General features: G+C 37.9%; 2 protein-coding genes across 10 annotated transcripts in view; one reads left to right on the top strand and one right to left on the bottom strand.

Moving 5' to 3' along the window:
- NFAT5 (nuclear factor of activated T cells 5) overlaps positions 1–8,244 on the top strand; it is a 126,888-nt gene extending 118,644 nt beyond the window's left edge. For all 9 annotated transcript variants that reach the window (XM_024763097.1, XM_024763096.1, XM_024763095.1 and 6 more), the window contains one exon: positions 365–8,244. The gene's annotated coding sequence lies outside the window, so the exon portion shown is untranslated. The remainder of the gene's footprint in view (positions 1–364) is intronic.
- Positions 8,245–13,980: 5,736 nt separating this feature from the next.
- NQO1 (NAD(P)H quinone dehydrogenase 1) lies at positions 13,981–17,693 on the bottom strand (the record flags this gene model as incomplete). The annotated part of the gene is given in 3 exon segments (XM_024763104.1): positions 13,981–14,286; positions 17,287–17,417; positions 17,528–17,693. Coding segments are annotated over 3 exon segments (603 nt in total), but the record flags the coding sequence as incomplete, so codon positions are not given.
- Between the last annotated feature and the right edge of the window lie 446 nt (positions 17,694–18,139).

Genomic DNA, 18,139 nt, shown 5'->3' with positions numbered 1-18,139 from the left:
ACTGTTAGGACTCTGATCTTTTAAAATATGGCTTTCTCACAAGATGGTACTTTTTTACCCTAAATAAATTACTCTGAATGATAGCTTAGGTCATACTGTTAATACTGGGCATTCCTTCTGGCTCTAAGCTTCTTTTCCTTGGAATGACAGAACATCTGATGAATGTACTATATATCAGATATAATTATGTCTCATATCTCCGTTCCTCAAGAAATAAATATTGAATCTGAAAAGTCTGACAGTATAAATATGATAAAGTATCATTTGTAGTACTGTAATATACTTTGGGATCATTCAGGGCTACGGGAACTTTGTAAAGGCTTTCCCTCCCTATTGAGTTATATTAAACTTCTTCTTTTTTTAGAAATTCCATGAAGAAAATCCTGATTTCAAGATACCCTGAGATCTTGTGATTCCATGAGGATTATTGAACTGTTACTTTAAAAAGAAAACAAAATATGAAAAACTGTGATTGAATAAATGGATGGATTTTACTCTGACTGCAAAAGAGCACACCTGTGCTGCCTATTGCAGTGATTAACCACCATTGTTAACATCTTTTTATTTTATATTCCTAATAACAGTGATGACTGAGAATCTATTTGAGTTTCCAGCTGACAGAATTAATTGTTGCTATTTTCCTAGGCATTATTTCTTTAAAAGTACAGTTTAAATTGATAAGCTGGATCACTCAGTTATTATTGCTATTAGAAAATAATTCATGTTTCATGTTTACTTTTGTTCTTCATTCAGATTTTCTTTCCTGCATTTAGTCAAGTAGTGGCTTTTGAAAAAGGAAAGTTCAAATCATAACTTAGGCTGTGATTTTTCAATATAAAAAGCACAGCTATTGGCCAAAATGAAGCAGTCTTCATTCAGTTTTTATAGAGAAACTGAAGGGGTAACATTCTGACAGGTAAGCTGTATTAAGAGGTCTACACAGATAAGAGGACTCTATCACAGACAACACACAAACTGGGAACAGCTGGAATGCTATTGATTTTATTTTTCAGAGAGTTGTTAATTCTCTGTGTTTTTGTTAAGGGTTTTAGCCATAACTGTGCATAGAAAAATATAAACATCTTGCTCTATTTAAAAATGAAGGGGATAATATATGGTAAATTATGTTCTGATATCCTCCTACAATAGTTAAAACTGACAGAGTAATTCACGTCTGTTTTCTTCTTATCCCAGTCTTGAACTGGTATTCCATTTTTATGTTCAGTGATACTATTCTTCCCCTCTTCTTCACTTTATTTTAGACAATTAGTAATATATTACTAGCTTTGTGATCCTGTAGTAACTTAAATGAAAAGACCACTTTGATCTGGGGTAACCCAGCAACTCCTGCAGCACAGGCCGGGGGGTATCCTTTCAGGAATGAGGGGAGCTGACTCCTGAGAAACAAGAAACAATGCATTTTTTTTCCGTGAACGGTGCTGTTCTGAAGTCTTCAAATTTTTCCCTCTAATAGGAAACAGTGTAAATGTTAATCTGAAAAAAAAAAAGACAAACTAAAATTTCTTGAAACATCACTTCTCCCTGAGCTGCAGTGAGTGTAATTCACTTGTCACCTCAGTGCTTTACAGTTTGAAGTGGCTGATGGTTCCCACAAGCCTTAGGCTTTACAGGGTCATATCATTGACTTATTATGAAGAATTAATTTGTGTTACATCTATAGAGAGCAAAATAACACACTCCAGAACTTGCAGTTGTAGCATTAGTTATACAGATTTGGGTGTTCTCACCACCCATGGGATGCCTGCTTCTCTCTACAACCTGTTGTCTGGACACATGCTTATGTCTTACTCTCCTTTTGGCATGTAGAAAGCTGTTAATACAGTTTAAGGCCAAATTGTGTGTGGCTTCTATATGTAGATAAGATGTTTTGGCATTCTTGTCAGTTTCATTTATTTTTTAAGTGTACAAAAAATAGCCTGTTAATTGTTTGTTGAAGGCTACAATTCTGTTTTTTATTTTTTCTATCTGATACATTTAGCTGAACTTTGTGGAATTGTGGTGTTGGTTTTGTTTATACAGTCAGATTTTTCCCCCTTTTTGTGATGGTCTTCCTTGGTTCTTTGTGCTCTTCTTTAATTTGTTTTTTCCCTTTGTTCTCATTTATTCTTCCCTCCACCCCCATCCCTTTCTTTCTCTCTCTGATTGAGAGTCATTGAATTATGTTTTCAGTAGTACAGGCTTCTTGCCGATATGAAGGGAACTTTTCAGAAAGAGACCTACTCTGGGTCATTTAATTTTGAATACAGTTTTCAATCGTTCAAGTTTTGGATGGTTTATATCTAATGTGTGTTTCATTTTTTTGGAAAGCTATATTTTGTATTTAGGAAATGGTATACTATTTTGCTATTTGTACTGAGTGAGTACATTGGCATAAATATAGAAATTTATATATATACATATATATAAACTATTCTTTTTTTGCCACACATTTTTGTGGTAAATTTGTGAGTTTGTCTGATGTTCTACCACAACGTGGCGTCTGATAAAAGTGAGGGGGGGTTTGTTATGTCTTTATTGAGTATTTAAGTATCTTTTGAAACAAATGACCTTTTCATCTGTGGCCATTCCATCAGGCAGTTCCTTGATGTGATTAGTGGGCTAAAGGCAGCTCACTGTGTGTTCGCTGGATCTTTCACTCAGCAAAACGTTAGAGTAAGGAAACCCATCCAGGCAGTTGTGTAAGTTGAGTTTCACAAGAATGAGCCATTCAGTCTTTGCTCACTATATATTTAATATTTTATTATTGTTGTTATTGTTATTATTAATTGGCTTTCTGTATTCTATGCCTTTTATTTATAAAGACACTAAAAAAAACCCCATGTTTGTAATTTTAATAACATTTTCCCCATCTTGTAATATCCAGAGCTACTTTATAAATTCTCTAAACCAAAAGCATTTTCCTCAATATATCTCTCTCTCCCCACCCCATCAGGAAAATTTACCCAGTATAGTTCAGGGTATGAGAAGGACCACACAATCCAGTGCTCCAGTTTTAAAATGTAAAACTCTTAACTGCAGAGGGTTGACTCATGTCAGTAAGCTTATCCACTGGTATAAAAATAAGAAGTAGAAATAAAATGCTGTAAGTTTATTTCTGAGTTTTCTGAATTTTTTCCCAAGAGATTACACAGGAGACTCAGGAAGTCTATTTGTTCATCAAGTTCCAGTTAGAATGTTAACACTGCTGTATGGATAAAGTGGTGGCAAGAAGACTGGCTTGGGTGCTGACTTCTGTTATTTAGCAAGAAGTTTATCATTGTAAAATGCTGATTGCCAATGCCAAGTCACCAGGGACCAATTTTCTGTTTTATAATATCTAAGTTTAGAACAGAACATACACCTGAACTGTAGTGGTTTGATTGGATGGAGGCAGAAAACCCAATTTTTATTTTCATAAGTTTTGTGGTTATTTGTACAAGGGCTGTGCTAAGGTACCATATTCTTATTGAATAATGATGAATTTTTTTTTTTACATTGTTAAATGTTCCTTACCCCTAAAAGGTCAATGTTAAGTATAGCATTCAGAACATACTATTTGGTTACAAAAAGTACTCGTCTTCTTATTGAAGAGTTAGCTTAGTAGTCAGTGGTTGATACTTGTGCTAATAATGCAGTTTCAAGATTACTGTTACAAGTTATATCTACATATAGGAGAGACTCCATGAGCCAACAGAGGCCTTGGAAACAACAATTTATTAAATTTACTTATGGCAGAAGGACCTAAATAAACTATAAACCACATTTTATTTCTTTTTATTGTTACATTCAATCGTTCTTGCTTTTAGCAACTCACATTAATGCTTGGAGCTTACCTGTGTGTCTGCGTGTGTGTGCACGCGCGCATGTGTGTGTGTGTGTGTGTGTGTGTGTGTGTTTTATTCCTTATTGTCATTCCATTATATATCCACACCAACATGGGAGAAAATAATTAGAAGTCATATTTTGCTTCTGAGCTTTATCATGTTACCTTATTCTAATTACAAATAGAGTATCATGTTGTTATCTAACCAATGCAAATCTGTTTTCGCCAGTCTCCCTAGAACAGGTTTTTAAAGGGCTTTGTTTATTATAGAAGCAGTATTAATGAGGGACCTTCCTTCCTTTCTTTTTTTGTAATACTGTATATGCTGTAGTTGGGAATTTCATTATAATGCATTTCTTGTCCATCAGAACCTCAGTTAATCTGCCTAGGAAAAATTGTGTCAAAGGGAATGAGAAAAGAAGTTATATTTGAGTCCCTCCAGAACTAAGATAATAATTCCTTTTGACCATTTAAGCCATTATAGATGCTTATTTTGGAAAAGTGAAGTCTGTTTAGATGCGTCAGCAATTATAGACCAGAAATTAAATGCTTTAATAACCAAAATCTCAAATTCAGCATGGTTTATAAACATTCACTAGGAGTAATTTGAGAATGTTTCATCTTTCTGATGAGAATTTCTGTTCTAGTATCTGTTTTCCAGTTGTTTTTTTTCTAATTAATTGAAAATTATATGAGACCTATTAGCTTTACTCTGCTTCATGACCACAGGCTTCATCCCTAACCAAGACAGCCACATTATATCTGCATGCCTTTGGTTATATGGAGAGCCTTAATGAGAGAGAGAGAGAGAGACTGTATATAGTTCATCAGCTTTAGAATCTCATAACATGTATTAAAAAAAGGTTTTCTTCTCTGCTTATTTGTGTCACTAGAGCTAAATCATGAAGATAATGTTCATACTGTAGTAAATATCAGAATAATACCTAGAATATCATTTGTGAATTGTCCCAGTACTCTAATTGCTTCTTTAATCCCCATTTGTTTTCATGTCATTCTAGCCTCATTTAGTAATAAAATTCTATTTTTACTCCATTTTCTCTTTCAGGAAATTTTTTAAATTAATATTTTAGATCTAGATTAAATGCTTATGGAAAAGTGCCTTTTTACCATGTTAGTGCCCCTTTCTTGTAATTTCATTTTTCACTGTTGCCAAAAACACATAGCAAATGACTTTAATAGTCTCAACTTTCATTTTTTTCTATTTAGTCATTCTTTTCTCCATTTCTTGATCACCATAGAAACAACTTCATAACTTTCTAACACCCTTTGGCGTAAGAGGAACAGAAAAGATACATAGCTAGAATTGTTTCTTTGAAGGAGGCTAAGTAAAAGATCACAAAATTATACTATTTAGCATTTATAGAAATTAGCTAAATTTGTCTTCATCTTGACCAACTAATAATAGGTCTTATCTGAATGCTATCGAAAATTTTACTATATGTGAGACTATGTACACAAATATGGATAGTTAAATTTCAGAAAGGAAGTGTTTGAAGCACCTTCTCTGATCTTTATTATAAGATGGGTGAAAATAAACCACTAACACATAGTTCAGGTAAAGCTTAGTAATGTCAATTTTTCTAACCATACGGAGTCAAGTAATTCATTATAGTGTACTTCTCGTCCATCAGAACTTTAGAAATCTGCCTATGAAAAATAGTGTCAAAGGAAATGAAGTTGTATCTGAGTCCCTCCAGAACTAAAATAATTCCTTGCAGCCAAATACAGTTGGATTGAGTATCCCTCTGTTTTTTGTTATTTTTGCCTATGTTCCAGCTCCTTACCATAGTGGTGGTGCCTGAAGAAAGAGCCATCAGCAACAAACAGGTCAGGAGAGTAGTAGCTTAGGGATAGAGCTGCTTTCCCCATGTGAGTATTTCTGTGACTGTTAGTGGCACTAAAGACTGCAAACCTTTATGCAATATTCTCAATACCCTAATGATATTATGCACTTTAATCATTCCAAAGAAGTCAAGAATGCTGTATAGTTACGATTCCTTCTTGATGAGTATATCTTAACTGTTTAGAATATTTATGTCCCTTTTTATTTTGGATAGCTAACTTGGTATGTTATGGAAATATTTTCTAAAAAGTATAGTAGGACTTAAGACTTTGAAATGTAACTGACTATAAGGGGAAATTATTACACTTCAGAAAATCATTTTAGAAACATTAAAATGTTCGGCTTTCTAATGATATGTTTGAGAGTTAATTAAAACCAGCCCTCTTCCTATATTTTTTGTTTCATATTAATAGCATTATAGTATATAGTTTTCTATATCTATAGTATGTATAAACCAATGGTTCTCAAAGTGTGGTCCTCAGCCCACCAGCCAACATCCGTATCACCTGGGAACTAGTTAAAAATGCAAAATCTTGGGCCTTATCCCAGACATAGTGAATCAGAAACTCTGCAGTGGGACTCAGCAATCTGTTTTTTAACAAGCCTTTCAGGTGATTCTGATACATGCTAAAGTTTGAGAACCACTGGTGTAAACTGTATACAGTAAGATCTAGAAAGGGCTTTTTTCCCCCACTCACACAGACACAGTTATACATTGTTTTTAATGTAAATTCAATTTAACCTGGTTATCTATAATCATTTATTGGCAATGATAATTTATTCTCAGTACTGCCTATAGAAATACAGTATATTTTATGTACATATACAATTAGTCTAGTTATTGATAATTCAGTTAACTTAGTTTGGCATTTTCATACCACTTACTAAAAAGTTTACATTAAATGACTGATTTAAATATATAGGTGCAATGTTCTGTGTTTATTTTAACTATTATAACAGTTAAGTAGCTAATACAATTGACGGGTGCTAAAGTCTCCTGTTTATCCATAAAATGGATACATTGTGGGCAGTGATAATAAAAGCTTTCTTTTCATTGCCTCTTACTTTACCAGCAGACCACAATTTTGGCCCATCTAGACCAACTCTCAGAACAAAATTATTTGTCATTCCTTATATTTACATTTGTATCTGAGCTATTAAACAACATAGCTAGCCAGGTCAACAAAGCATCTAATTTCTTTTTTTAATAGATAAATCTTCTTTTAAAATAGCTTGCTTTGTATGAGAATTGATGCACTAGAAATATAACTATCCTTGGAACTTATGCTTCAGACAAGATGTTAAACAAGACACTGTATTATTTAATTTGAGCATTTCTCCCTTCCCAGTTATATGCATCCTGTTAAATGTAAACTAACCATAAGATAAGTAGATTTATTCATTCATTTTAATCTCCCTGTATAATTCAGTACCTCCATAATTGTTGGTGTTTACAAATCACCAATTAATAAACTCATGTAAGAAAAGTAAACATTTCAAAATGAAAATAATTGTACACTCACTTTATGAAAATCACCACTGCTGTCTTTGGTTAAAACTAGCAGTGGAAATACAAGTGGCTTACTCTGCAAACTTTGGTGCTGGAAATACATAGGCAAGCTGTTGGGAGATGCTCTAGCTACATTCCTCCTTTCTTGTTCCCCTTCCCCTCTTCCCCGCTTTAGTGCATACTGTATTTGTATATCCAAAGCATTATACCATACCACAATTCTGTTCAACTCCAGCTTGTAATATTTCCTTTAAAGGCTCTGTGTTTAACCGTATCACCCTGTTTTGTTCTGTTTTTTTTCCAGAAGTAACTTGCCTGATTTGAAATAGTTTGTATTATTATTATTATTATTATTTTAGCTAACGAACCTCAGGACAGCACACACACACACACACACACACACACACACACACACACACACACACACATCTCAGATGTTTGAGAGTGGCTTTGGAATCAGACTGTGTCCAATAAAGAACTGTCCTGCATGGAAGTGTTTATGACTTTCATAGCGACAAACTGATTCCAATGATATTGAGCTAATTTCCTTTGATCTAATGAATGTATCTGCTCACCTTGTTCCCTTACATTGAATTGATAAGCTCCAAGTATTTATTACTTTTTTTGACAATTTTTACTGTTCCATTCATTTCTTTTACTTAGTCTTTTAATGAATATACTAGTTATGTTATTAACCTGTTCTCAAGTGGTTTAGCTACCATTCTGCCATTTAATTTTTTTATTTAATTTTATTTGCTTGAGCACACTGATCAACCACTGAACTGCCTTCTTCCATTGTCCTGCAATGATGTAAGTAAGGGTTACATTTTTGTGTATATGGCTTTCTTAGTTGGGATTTCAGAGCACTGACACCAGATATTTTCAGTTTATTCTCTGAGGGAATTTCATTTGCATCTATGTTTTTAGCTATCTGTGATAACTTGTTAAATATTAAAAAGATATTTTGCTTCTATTGGAACATTTGTATACTTGCAACTATATTTCTGTAAACAGCTGCAGTCAAAAATAAAACATTGAAAGTTTTCATTTTGTAGTAGTTAACTGTCTTTTTTCCTCAGATTTTATGAATGAAGTCATATCCGTGAATGTCAGTTTTGAGCGACATGAGTATGTGATTGAACTTAAAAAATCAGTAGGAAAAGGTATGAAATATAGAAATATTTTTGAATAGTTACATTGTACCAGGAAGTGTACCAAGTGACTTAGTGTAATAGAATTTTTGTTTGTTTTACTTAGTTTAAATGTTTCATGTTTAGTAAAACAATATATACATATGGTGACAAATCTTGTATTATGGAGGTACTTTTGATGAAAACCACGTCTCTCCAGGCCTCAGTCCCACATCCAGAGGCAATCTCTTTTTATTTTTCTGTAAGTTATTTCCATATATATATATCAGAATGTGGTACATATATCACTAGTGGCACCCAAAATGATTTCAGGTGATACATGGGTATACATTATCTTTAAACATATATATATATATATATATATATATATATATATATATATATATATATATATATATATATATATATATTTGTGGTTTGGATGTACATTAGAAAAATACATAATGTGTCTACTTACTAGACTATGGGAAATGTGAGTCAAAGACAAATACTAAATAAATACTAATACAGGTGATACATGAATATCATGTATGTGATATATAAATAAATAACTGAAGCTTCAGAAGCACTGCTTTAAACAGTATGCTTATACCTTCTTATCAAATATAGACAGTGTCTGTTGATTCTGTGAAAGTGACTGAATTTTTTAACACATCCAAATGTTTATATCTAAATGAGTTGTCACTCTAGGAGTCTAAAGTGACAACAATGCTGCTATTGTTCTAAATATGTTTAAAAGTTGTCTTTTGGCATTACTGACTGCAGCAGCACTGGAAAGGAGTAATAACCAAATGAATTTAAATAAGTATAAATATCAAAAGTACTGGGGTCCAAAAGACAGCGTATGTGGGCAAAAGACTGATCCGAAAATGGGACTGCATATGAGTGGCTGCCGGAAAGGCTGATGCAATCCTGGGTTACATAATTTAAGTTACAGTGTGCAGAACAAGGGAGATAGCTGTCCTGCTTTACTCCAAGCTGGTAAGAGTCCTGCTCTATTATCTTGTGAGGAGCAGACAATTCTCAGCAGCCATATAATTAGGCCTGTAAAAGAACCGAACACCATTTATCCCTGCTCAGGACACAGAGGGACTCTAGAAGTATAAAAGCAGCTATAGTTTCTCGACAGCAACACTTAATGGTCTTTCTCTCAGGAAGACAATTGATTACTACTCTTGTGCTCTATTTCATGTTGTCATTGTCCCTGCCTGCATAGTATTTAAAGCATAGGCTCTTTTTTTAAAAAAATAAATTTATTTACTTATTTATTTACTTTTGGCTGCGTTAGGTCTTCGTTGCTGCGTGCGGGCTTTCTCTAGTTGCGGTGAGCGGGGGCTACTCTTCGTTGTGGTGCGCAGGCTTCTCATTGTGGTGGCTTCTCTTGTTGCAGAGCATCGGCTCTAGGCACGCGGGCTCTAGGGCATATGGGCTCAATAGTTGCGGCTTTTGGGCTCTAGAGCTCAGGCCCAGTAGTTGTGGCACACGGCCTTAGTTGTTCCTAGGCACGTGGGATCTTCCTGGACCAGGGCTCGAACCCGTGTCCCCTGCATTGGCAGGCAGATTCTTAACCACTGTGCCGCCGGGGAAGTCCAAAAGCATAGGCTCTTGAGTTTGCCTGCTTGGGTGAAGTTCTGGCTCCTATACCTACTGTTTAACCTCTCCATTCCTCAATTTCTTTATTTATAAAGTGGAAAGAAAAATGAATGATCCTCTTAGGGTTGTTATAAGAATTAAGTAAACTAGGGCTTCCCTGGTGGTGCGGTGGTTGGGGGTCCGCCTGCCGATGCAGGGGACACGGGTTTGTGCCCTGGTCCGGGAAGATCCCACATGCCGCGGAGAGGCTAGGCCCGTGAGCCATGGCCGCTGAGCCTGCGCATCCGGAGCCTGTGCTCCGCAACGGGAGAGGCCACAACAGTGAGAGGCCCGCGTACCGCAAAAAAAAAAAAAAAAAAAAAAGAATTAAGTAAATTAATCAGTGTAAAACTACTTAGTTCCTGGCACACAGGAGCTAAGTGCCTAATAAGTGTACCAGTCCTGTTGCTACTTTGCTCTTCTGCCTCTGGTGCACTGGATCCATATCCTTTTGCTTTTTCAAATACATGCTCCTGTTCCTTTAATTATCCTCTTTCTTTTTTTAATTTTTAATTTAATTTTTATTTTATATTGGATTATAGTTGATTTTATGTTATGTTAGTTTCAGGTGTACAGCAAAGTGATTCAAAGTGATTCAATTATACATATACATATATAATTGTCCTCTTTCTCCAGCATCAAAACCTTTCTCTCTGAGTCATACCCACTGGTATATAAATTTTCTGTAATGTCCCTCATCTCTTAAAAATATCAAACAATTTTCTTTGACCACACATCCCCACATCCCCCATACATACTATTTCCACTTTCTCTTATTCATCCTCTTGAACCCATTCCAGTCAGGTTTTATCACCCTGCTCTACTGAAATAGCTCATCAGCATCACCAATGGCCACCCAAAAGTCAATTCTGAAGGCTGTTTCACTCAGTTTATCAACAGTATATGACACGCTTTGAAACACTTTCTTCACTTGGCTTTCAGGACACCGCACTCATCTCTCCTGCTTCACTGGCCTTTTCCATTCTCGTCTTCTTGACCTCCTAACATTGGAGAACCCTAGAAGTCAATCATCAGATCTCTTCTCTATCATAACTCAATTTTTAGGTGCGCTCATCCAGTCAGATTGCTTTATAGACTATGTGTTGAAAATTTCCAAATGTATATCTCCAGCCATAACTTCTTTAACTCCAGGTTCCTATTATCGAACTATCTACTTGACAGTCTTAACAGGCATCTCAGAAATAACATGTCTGAAGTGAAATTTTGATTCTCCCCTTCCCACTCCCAACTTCTGCCGCCAATACTCTTTCCAGATTCTTCCCCATCTAAGCAAATAGAATTTCCATTCTTCTAATTGTTTAAGCCAAAATACCTTTGAGGGTTGGTTGGTTTGTTTTTTGACCTTGATCCAATCCATCATCAAATCCTGTTACTCTGTCCTTTGAAATACTTCCAGAATCCAACCACTTCTCAATACATCTATTGCTGTCACTTTGATCCAAAGCATTTGTTGCCTAGATTGTCATAACAGCTTCCCAGCAGTTCTCCCTGCTTCTATCATTGCCCCTTATACTTGATTCTTCACATACCAGCCAGATTTAAATGTAAGTCATATGTTACACCTCTGCTCAAAACCCTCTAGTGACTTCCTATCTCTACATTTCACAATGCTTGTAATGCCCTTTGTGGTCTGATTCCAGCTTTGTGTCTGACCTATCCCTCTCTTGCTTTCGGTGCTTTAGTCACACTAACTTCCTTGCTCTCCCTAAAACATACTGATCATGCTGCTGCCTCGTGGGTTTGCACTCACATCACTCCTGGCATGCTCTTCCTTCAGGGACCTACATGTATCATTCTATCACTTTATCAGGGCTTTGCCCAAATATAACCTTATAGGAGAGATCTTTCTTGATCACCCTGTATAAAACTCGTATCCCATCTCTAACCCTCTTACCCTGCTCTTCCTTCCTAGCATTTATCACCACCTGACTGACATTTGTTCTCCTCTCATTCTTTACTAGAATGCAAACTTCATGAGGCTAGGTTTTTTGTCTGCCGTATTCCCAGTGCCTCTAGAAGAATGCCTGGCCCATTGATTAGATAAATCAGAATAAATCAGGGAAATCAGAATAAATATTGCTCCTTGGCATTTGTTTATTGCATTCTGTGTTTTTCTTGATTTATATACCACTCTCTTTCCTGGATCTCCTTTAATGTCCTCTAAATTCCCTGAGAGAATCTTAGTAGGTTCCCTTGCCATTCAGAATGAAGCAGCCCTATTGGGCAAGCTCTCAAGCCAAGTCACCATATAGGCTTCTGGCCACAATTTATCACTGAATCCTCTGATTGCTTCTTGCCCAGTAGATTCCACTTTTGCCTGAATGCCTCTGTCACTAGCTTCTCTGAAACCAGTGAGTGTGGGTCTGTTTTGTAGAAATGGATTTTATTTATTTCATTTGGAACTTTTAGAAATTTACATAAAACTGCAGTGAAGATGAAGGCAACAGTAAATATTTTCATATGTTTTCAAACTGAAGCACCCAGCCATCTGCCATTGTGGATATTGTGGAAAGAATACCCAGTGCCTGCTGGCATCTGGCACATGAGGTTCTCCAGCCTGACGCCATCATTTCCTTGGCAGGTAAGAGGCTGTTGCCAGTTTCATGCAACCGTGCTTTGCATCATTTTCTCATGTTTTCTTTCTATGCACCACAAGAGGGCGTTCTTTCCTCATTTTCTACTTAGGTTATACCAACAGCGAGTAGAGGTGCACCTCAGTCATTTAAATACGAAGTTAGAATGTTACGCCAAAATTGTTCACCAAAGTTAATGGAACTCTAGGCTCACAATTTTGTCCCTAAATTCATGAAACCAAAACACATCCTTAAAGGGCAAGTCATCAGTTTATCAATGATACAGGAAAAACTTCCAGAAGGTTAGTTACATGGATCTGAAATAAAGTACTGTTTGTGGCAAGCTGTTTTTGGATACTGGGAGTACTGTTTGCTTTCGTGAATTCATTCATTGTAGCAGATGTAGTGTTTAGAGGTGTTGGTTTATTTGCAGACATTAAATTAGAAGATTGAAGTAAAGAGGTTTTTTTTAGCTTTTCATTTCAAGGTGTCTGTGTGCACTGTATAGAAACAACAAAAGCTGAAGGAGAATGACACTCGTATTAGGCATAGTAGTCATTGTGTAGTAATTAAAGCCAATATATCTCACAAACAAGCAGAGACTAGTAATTACTAAACAAGTCCCTTAGGTCAGACAGATTTCATCATTTCTTTCTCTGAGCAATTCCCTTCTGCCATAAACCACAGAGAGGTAATTAAAAGAAAAATAGATCATTGAGGAGTTGGATGCTCTCTAGCCAGATTTATTCCTAAAAATGTATCTCTAAAGAGAGGAATTAAATTGTGTAGAGGACCTTAAAGAATACTGTCTGGGATCTTTCTACACCCTTCTCTCCGGCTTTACATCCTAAGCCTAAGAGGCCTTTTGAGCCTAATCAGATTTTACCATGATAGCAGTTGGTTACATTTGGGACTTCCCTGGTGGCATAGTGGCTAAGAATCCGCCTGCCAGTGCAGGGGACGCGGGTTCAAGCCTTGGTCCGGGAAGATCCCACGTGCTGCGGAGCAACTAAGCCCGTGTGCCACTACTAAGCCTGCGCTCTAGAGCCCACGTGCCACAACTACTGAAGCCCATGCGCCTAGGGCCTGTGCTGCACAAGAGAAGCCACTACATGAGAAGCCCGTGCACCGCAACGAAGAATAGCCCCCACTCGCTGCAACTAGAGAAAGCCCACATGCAGCAATGAAGACCCAACGCAGCCATAAATAAATAAATTAATAATTTAAAAAAAAAGAATCGGTTATGTTTAACAAAACTATACAAAAATATATGAATATAGTCTGTTCTATCCATTCCTTGTGGCAAAAGAAAAACACAAATCTTAAAAACTAAAGCAAGTCAAGGAACCCCAAGAAAGAAGTCTAGATTTGGCTATATTTTAGAAGGAAATCAAGTCTTGTGAATCTTATTTTCTGGCTTTGATCTGGTTGTCCGTTGGTATGGACTTGCCCGAGTGATGGCCCACTGAAAGGCCAAATTTCTTATTTTACTGTTCATCCTGTACCTCCTTGTTCATTAAGAATCCTGCCTAGAAGTTTAGGTCAAAGAGGCTACTTGGAGCAAAATACAGTGGCATCTCATCCCAAATATTCTCCAGGCGTTTCTTCCATCCTTCCAGGATCTGAATTCGGACATCCTCGGGAGTGTGCCCAATGCTATATGTCAGTTGAGGTTCCAAGACTTGGAAGCCACAGAAATGCAGAGTGCCACTCTGGGGATACACAAAGCACAGAGGTGAGTTACAGATCAAACCCCACAGACCTTGTACCATATACAAACAACAAAAGTTAATCTGGGTTTCCCAACAGGTCACTCTGATGTGGAGGCCTGAGGCACCCTGGAAAATTAGTTCATAGCTCCACCCTCTCACCTTGTGCTTTCTGTACCTAGTTGTTACCTATTTTAGCCTATTCAGCTGTGCTCTTCTTTGAATGAAGAAAACCTTGAAACTGTGCCAGCCTGGCATTCTCTGCCAAAAGTGCCCAAAGTTCTATTACCTAAGGGTGAGTTTCAGCTTCTTGGCAACTGACCCTTGCCAAGGCATGCACATGTGCATTTCTCTGCCTCCCCACATTACTAGACAAGTCTTAATAAATTATTCTTACCATTTATTCTCCAATGTTAATATTAATTCCCTAATCCTATAGGTGGCCCTTTTTTAAAAAATATTTATTTATTTATTTGGTTTCGCTGGGTCTTAGTTGCAGCAGGCGGGCTCCTTAGTTGCGGCATGCACACCCTTAGTTGCGGCATGCGTGTGGGATCTAGTTCCCTGACCAGAGATCGAACCCAGGCCCCCTGCATTGGGAGCGCGGAGTCTTAACCAATGCACCACCAGGGAAGTCCCTCCAAGAACAAATTGAGAGAGTAAACTTTTAATACCTGGCAAACCAACCAATTCTTTTTCAGCCCTGACTGTAGAACATTCACAAGGGACCAAATCTACTTGCCTAAACAACCTGCACATTTATCCTAAAAGCTGCAGATCTGGCTGGCCCCTCACAATTGGAGCATCATAAGTGTGAGAATGTGAGAAGCTACTAGAGATACCCCAAGCCCCTCTTTTTACTGATGAGGCAAATTACTGGCAGATTCAGGATGAGAATACAGGTCTCATTCTCAGTCGTGTCCTAAAACTCCACTTCCTTATCCCCTTTCCTGTAGGTCAACCACCCTTCAAAGAGAGACCTATCAAGTCTTAAAAATTCTTTCTCTGTCCTAGTTTTGTTTTTTAACCTCTGGGCATGTTCCTGTTGTTACTGCCTTTAAGTGAGTCAAGAAGAAGAAGAAATACTGGTATGTCCTTGCTTAGCTTTTACCAGGACAAGGCCCAATAGGTCTTTCTCATGGCAATTCCCTGATGAACTTAAGTCACACAGATCATTTGTTTGCATATGTGAGTGGTTCTGTTTATTCTAAATGATAGGATTTTAAATCCGTGAGCACAAGGTACAGGTTTCATATTTTTGAAACCACACCCACAAAAGCAAGCTCTTGGGAAAATATTGATTTAGGCAACACACACTGAAGCCAACTTTGCCTGCAGTCCTTGCTGTTCAGACTTGGCTGCCAAACGTGATTTCATAGAAGCAAATCTTATTGCATGTGTTTCTTCACACCCACCCAATATTTGTATTTTTAGGCAGAAACAGGAGTGTCAAGTTGACTGACCAAGGACAATAATTTTCTTTTCTTTAAAATTTTCTTTCCTTGAATGTGCTAACTCCTCCAGAAGGGATGACAGGTCCTGAAGAAAGTTCACCCCTCGGTGACATCATGGGCAGCAGCAAAGCACCCTAAGTCTTCTATTTTGGGGGTGTTCCCCATCTGACCTCTTTGTCCTCTGCCCCACAGTTCCCCCTGCAGTGGTTTGGAGTCCCTGCCATCCTGAAAGGCTGGTTTGAGTGAGTGCTCATAGGGGAGTTTGCTTACTCGTATGCTGCCATGTATGACAAGGGACCTTTCCGGGTAGGTTGATGGTTCTGCTTTTTCTAACACCTGGATTCTAGGTAGATTCTGTCCTGAGGCAGAGTTTTGAGCACAATTAGATACCAAAATCAGGCTCCAGGTCCCTTAGGGAGAGATGCATGTCTCTCCCAAAATTTTTAATAGATATTTTCATAGATATTTTGACATGATGTTCAGGATTTTCTTTAAAATACTCCAGGAAAAAACAGGAATGAGGGGATACTGAGAGTTAAAGCTGGGTGGTGGATGCATCATTATACTATTTTCTATTCTTTATGTATGTTTGAAATTGTCCATAATAAAAAAGTCAGTCTGTCTTCATTTTGCAGACACCCAAAACTATACAAGAAACATTTTTAGAGCTCCTGGATTACAAGCCTAGATACATGCCTAGCAGTGTGCGGAGATAGATAAAAAACAAGAAATGACTCCACCTAGGCACCAGCAGTCAGCACTGATTTTGTGTTACCATGACAACCTTCACCTGATTTGCCACATCCAGGAGTATGGAATCCTGGGCCTGCCCCTCTGTGTACCATCTTCCAGGCTGGCACTTCTGCAGAGTCAATACTATGAGGCTCAGAGGAGCCAATGTGTGAAGTAACATAAACAACAGATGGGAGGGGGGACCCTTGTGTTCTTTCCCCTGGGGCTGTTTCATTAACTTCCTGTCACCAAGGAGATGTGGAAGGTAATGACTTTTCTTTTACAGAATAAGAAGGCAGTGCTTTCCATCTCCACTGGTGGCAGTGGCTCCATGTACTCTCTGCAGGGTATCCACGGGGACATGAATATCATTCTCTGCCCAATTCAGGTATCTCGTTTTCAGTGACCCTTCAGGGGGATTAATGAACTTTCTATGGAGTCCAAATCCTCCAGATAGCAGCTCCACAAACTATTTTCAGGATGCTTATGGAGATGGGGGCGGGGGAGAATTGCAAACTTGAGTGATTCCACAAGAAATAACTAACTGAAGAAAAAGATTAAACATACTAGGGAAAAAAAGCTCAAGGCTCAAATGTCATCTCTGCCATCACAGTCATATTTTCAAAGAGTAATACAGCCAGATTCACGACATCTGTAAATCTGTGTAACACTGCGCCTTTGAAGTAATCACCCTTCTCTACAGAGAATGCGGTCAAGTGGCTGTTACTTTCCTAAGATTACATAGCTAATTAGGTGCCAGGTCTAGGACAAAAAGAACGCAAGTGTCCCAACACCCCTTTTGATGTCTTAACCACACCTGAAAAATCACAAGGTCTGTGGCTTGCAGCTTCTTTTGTTCGGCCACAATATCTGGGCTCAGACAGCCTTCTTTATAAGCTAGAACAGACTCGGCAGGGTACTGAGAGTTCCCGGGGTCCTCCAGTTTACCTGCAGAGAGGAAAAAGAGAGGCTGATGCCAGAGGGGCCAAGGTGGGGCCAGAGAACCCACAGGCGAGAAGTTCCACAAAGACCTAATTAAAGGGGAGAGCTGCTCCCACCTGTGATGTTGTTTCTGGCAATGACGGGATTGAAGTTCATGGCATACAGGTCCGACACAGTGACCTCCCATCCTTTCCTCTTCAAAGCCTCTACGGCGGCCTCCTTCATGGCATAGTTGAAGGATGTCCTTTCTGAGTGGGCCAGTAGGATCAGTGCTTTTCTAACTATTTAGACACACACAAGGAACATGGAGAAAATCAGTCACCAACCAGCAAAGCTCTGGCTACAGGTGAGCCCGGCTGGGAGCCATAATGGAAAACGTGACTTTGTTAGACCTTGGGTTATGCAATCCATCCACTGCATCAAAAAATATATTTTCTCCTTACAAGTACCAAAAATCAAAGGAGGCATTTTAACTCACTGGGAAAACGGTGGCTAATTTAATAAATGGTGTTGGCATACTTAAGCAGCCATCTGCATGAAAATAAAATTATCCCCTTAGAAAACTAATGTAAGGTGTTAGAAGTCAGTATAGCAGTTACCCTCCATCAGGGGATAGTGACTAGAAGGGGACAAATGGGCTTTTGGGGTGCTGGCCGTATTCTATTTCTCGATCTGGGTGCAGATTACACAAGTGTGTGTTCTGTTTGTGAAAATTCACTTAGAACTTG

The sequence above is a fragment of the Neophocaena asiaeorientalis genome, unplaced genomic scaffold (assembly GCF_003031525.2).
Source record: "Neophocaena asiaeorientalis asiaeorientalis breed wild unplaced genomic scaffold, Neophocaena_asiaeorientalis_V1.1 scaffold678, whole genome shotgun sequence".
Lineage (NCBI taxonomy): Eukaryota > Metazoa > Chordata > Mammalia > Artiodactyla > Phocoenidae > Neophocaena > Neophocaena asiaeorientalis.
This window is presented reverse-complemented; position numbering and strand designations above follow the sequence as displayed.